Below are 2,294 nucleotides of genomic sequence, written 5' to 3'. Positions count from 1 at the left end.
GAAGGCCAACCTCGCCGCCAGTACGTTGCACGCGATGCCAGTTCTAAGTGCCTCTTCTAATTTTTTTTCTAGGTCTCCCTCTATTCTATTTCGGTCAAATGCTAGGGCCTTACTGTACCTAACCGATTCTACTTTAATTGCTTTCTTAAGGGCATACCGCTGTAACAAGTCACAAAAGGCAGCAATATGACGTAATGGTCGTTTGCCCGAACAAGCATAATCGTTGGTAATTCCATTGGTTAAAATTACTGCCCATATTTGAATCCTAAACTTTCGGCAAAGAGAATTCCTTCACGAAATACGGTTCTTAGAATTCAGGTATGAGCAGTTATAAAAACCCTGATTTTCGGGAAATTAATCAGTGCTCGTTTTATGCTACTAAACTCCACGACACGCACTCATTGAGATATTGGCTATTTTTTATGCCATGTCTATGATAAAAACCCAACAAGACTTATTTGAATTCTTGTGAACTCTAGTAGTTAGTATGAAAGATTAGCTAGAGTGAATTTTAAGTCGTAATTCTCTACGACAAAATGACTTTACTTCCCAATTGTACTATAAATGCTAAATGTACATAAATAAAATAATGTAGTAATTATTTTCTCTTTCTTCACGTTCTTCAACTTGATAATGAAATTTATTTCTGCAATTATTAAACTGTGTATATTTTTATAACGGTTAAAAAAACACAAATTTATTTGTCTTCAACATACATGCACGCATAAAATGTCAGTTAGCGTTTTCAGAATATATATTTCTCACTATGGCGTTTATGTAGCTGGAGTCAGGATTTATGTATAATGATAACACTTATAAGGCATAAGTGGCGTGTTTGTCAATATATATTCCTACTTCAAAAGTAAAATATATTTATTATCTATTTCCAAAGAGGAAACATAAAAGTAGTGTTACACAAACAGTAACCAAACCGGCTATAAAACCACCATCTATTGTTTACGGTGGCACCCGTCAATGCTCTCTTAACTAATGTGCTAATCCGGTCTCTGTAAGCCTGACATACTGTGAACGACGCGTTCAGCTTCCAGTAACCGGAACCCTGCCTATGTGTATTATCTAAGTCTAGTGTACAGGTCACAATTTTGTGATCTGTGTAGCTGAATATATGGAATTGTGGACAACCAACACTATCCTTATCTTCTGGCCTACAGAATACTCTATCTAAATACGATCTGAATGACCCGATGCTGTTGCTCCATGTCCACATTGGCACATTCGGGTGGTCCATTCGGTACCTGTCAGTCAGTTAGAAACGTCTGAGCAGGTCTTTGAAGCATTTACATCCCCCTCCTATTACTATCTCTACCCACGTAGTCTAGACGCGTGTCCACGGAAGCGTTCCAACCCCCCACTAAAAGTAAAGGTCAAGACGTTCCCAGGAAAACCTCTAGACGTCGAAATAAACCTGGCCGACCTGTTAAGAACGGTGCATAAACTGTTATCAGTCAAAAAGCACACCCATCACTGCCGTCGATATCTAAGACGACCAGCCTACCCTTCGGGTCTAGGAAAATTGCTCTTACTTTGAGGTCCAGACTCTTCCGAAGAAACACCGCAGTACCACCTCCGCCCATTCTTGACAGAAACGGAGAAAAATAAATGTCGAAATGTCCGCTGAAAATGTGCTAGAGGGCCCGCGGGCTGTGGAGTCTGATGTCATTTAACAGGTAGCCTTGTTTCCAAGGTGACTCCAAGCCACGTACATTTATACTGCCTATTTTGAGCATGTTCCTATCGAAAGTTGTGTTTTACACACGAAAGGAAGACGAAAGAGAGGGAGAGAGAGAGAGAGAGAGAGAGAGAGAGAGAGAGAGAGAGAGAGAGAGAGAGAGAGAGAGTCACTTACTGTCCGAAAGTTGTTTGTCCTTCACCTCACAGTCTTCTCCCAGAAGGTTTTTGTATAGTTCTTTAGACAGGTATTTTTGAAATCTCCCTACTACTTCCGGGTAGAGAGATTTCACTGTGCTGTGTGTGTTCTGTGTTATGTGTATGATTTTAATGTGTTGTGGTGGTGTTGAGCGTGGGTGATTATTTGTTTTGGTATCATTTTCTGTTATATTGGTGTTTGACCTAATGTATTCCATTATGTCTGGATTGTTGGTGGGTTTGGTGTTAGTGTGTTTGTGTTGATGCTTTTGTTTTCTGCGGGTGTTTTGGTTTCGGGAGTGGTAAACCTCCCTGCTTTGTCTGATTCTCTATTCTTTTTACCCCCCTTTTCTCCTTCCCCCTCTGGCCACTTGCCAATTCTCTGTGTCGTCTTCATCTGACGACAT

General features: G+C 40.5%; 1 protein-coding gene across 1 annotated transcript in view; it reads right to left on the bottom strand.

Annotated features, from left to right (window-relative positions):
• The window catches only part of LOC106877988 (multiple epidermal growth factor-like domains protein 8), a 575,983-nt gene extending 573,689 nt beyond the window's left edge, over positions 1-2,294 (bottom strand). The window contains exons 1-2 of the mRNA XM_052968134.1: positions 2,263-2,294; positions 119-289 (exon numbers count right to left, since the gene is read on the bottom strand). Of these exons, the coding sequence (XP_052824094.1) occupies positions 119-289; positions 2,263-2,294 (203 nt within the window). The remainder of the gene's footprint in view (positions 1-118; positions 290-2,262) is intronic.

Source organism: Octopus bimaculoides, chromosome 1 (assembly GCF_001194135.2).
Source record: "Octopus bimaculoides isolate UCB-OBI-ISO-001 chromosome 1, ASM119413v2, whole genome shotgun sequence".
NCBI classification, from domain to species: domain Eukaryota; kingdom Metazoa; phylum Mollusca; class Cephalopoda; order Octopoda; family Octopodidae; genus Octopus; species Octopus bimaculoides.
The sequence above is the reverse complement of the archived record's forward strand: the minus strand, read 5'-3'. Positions and strand labels throughout refer to the sequence as shown.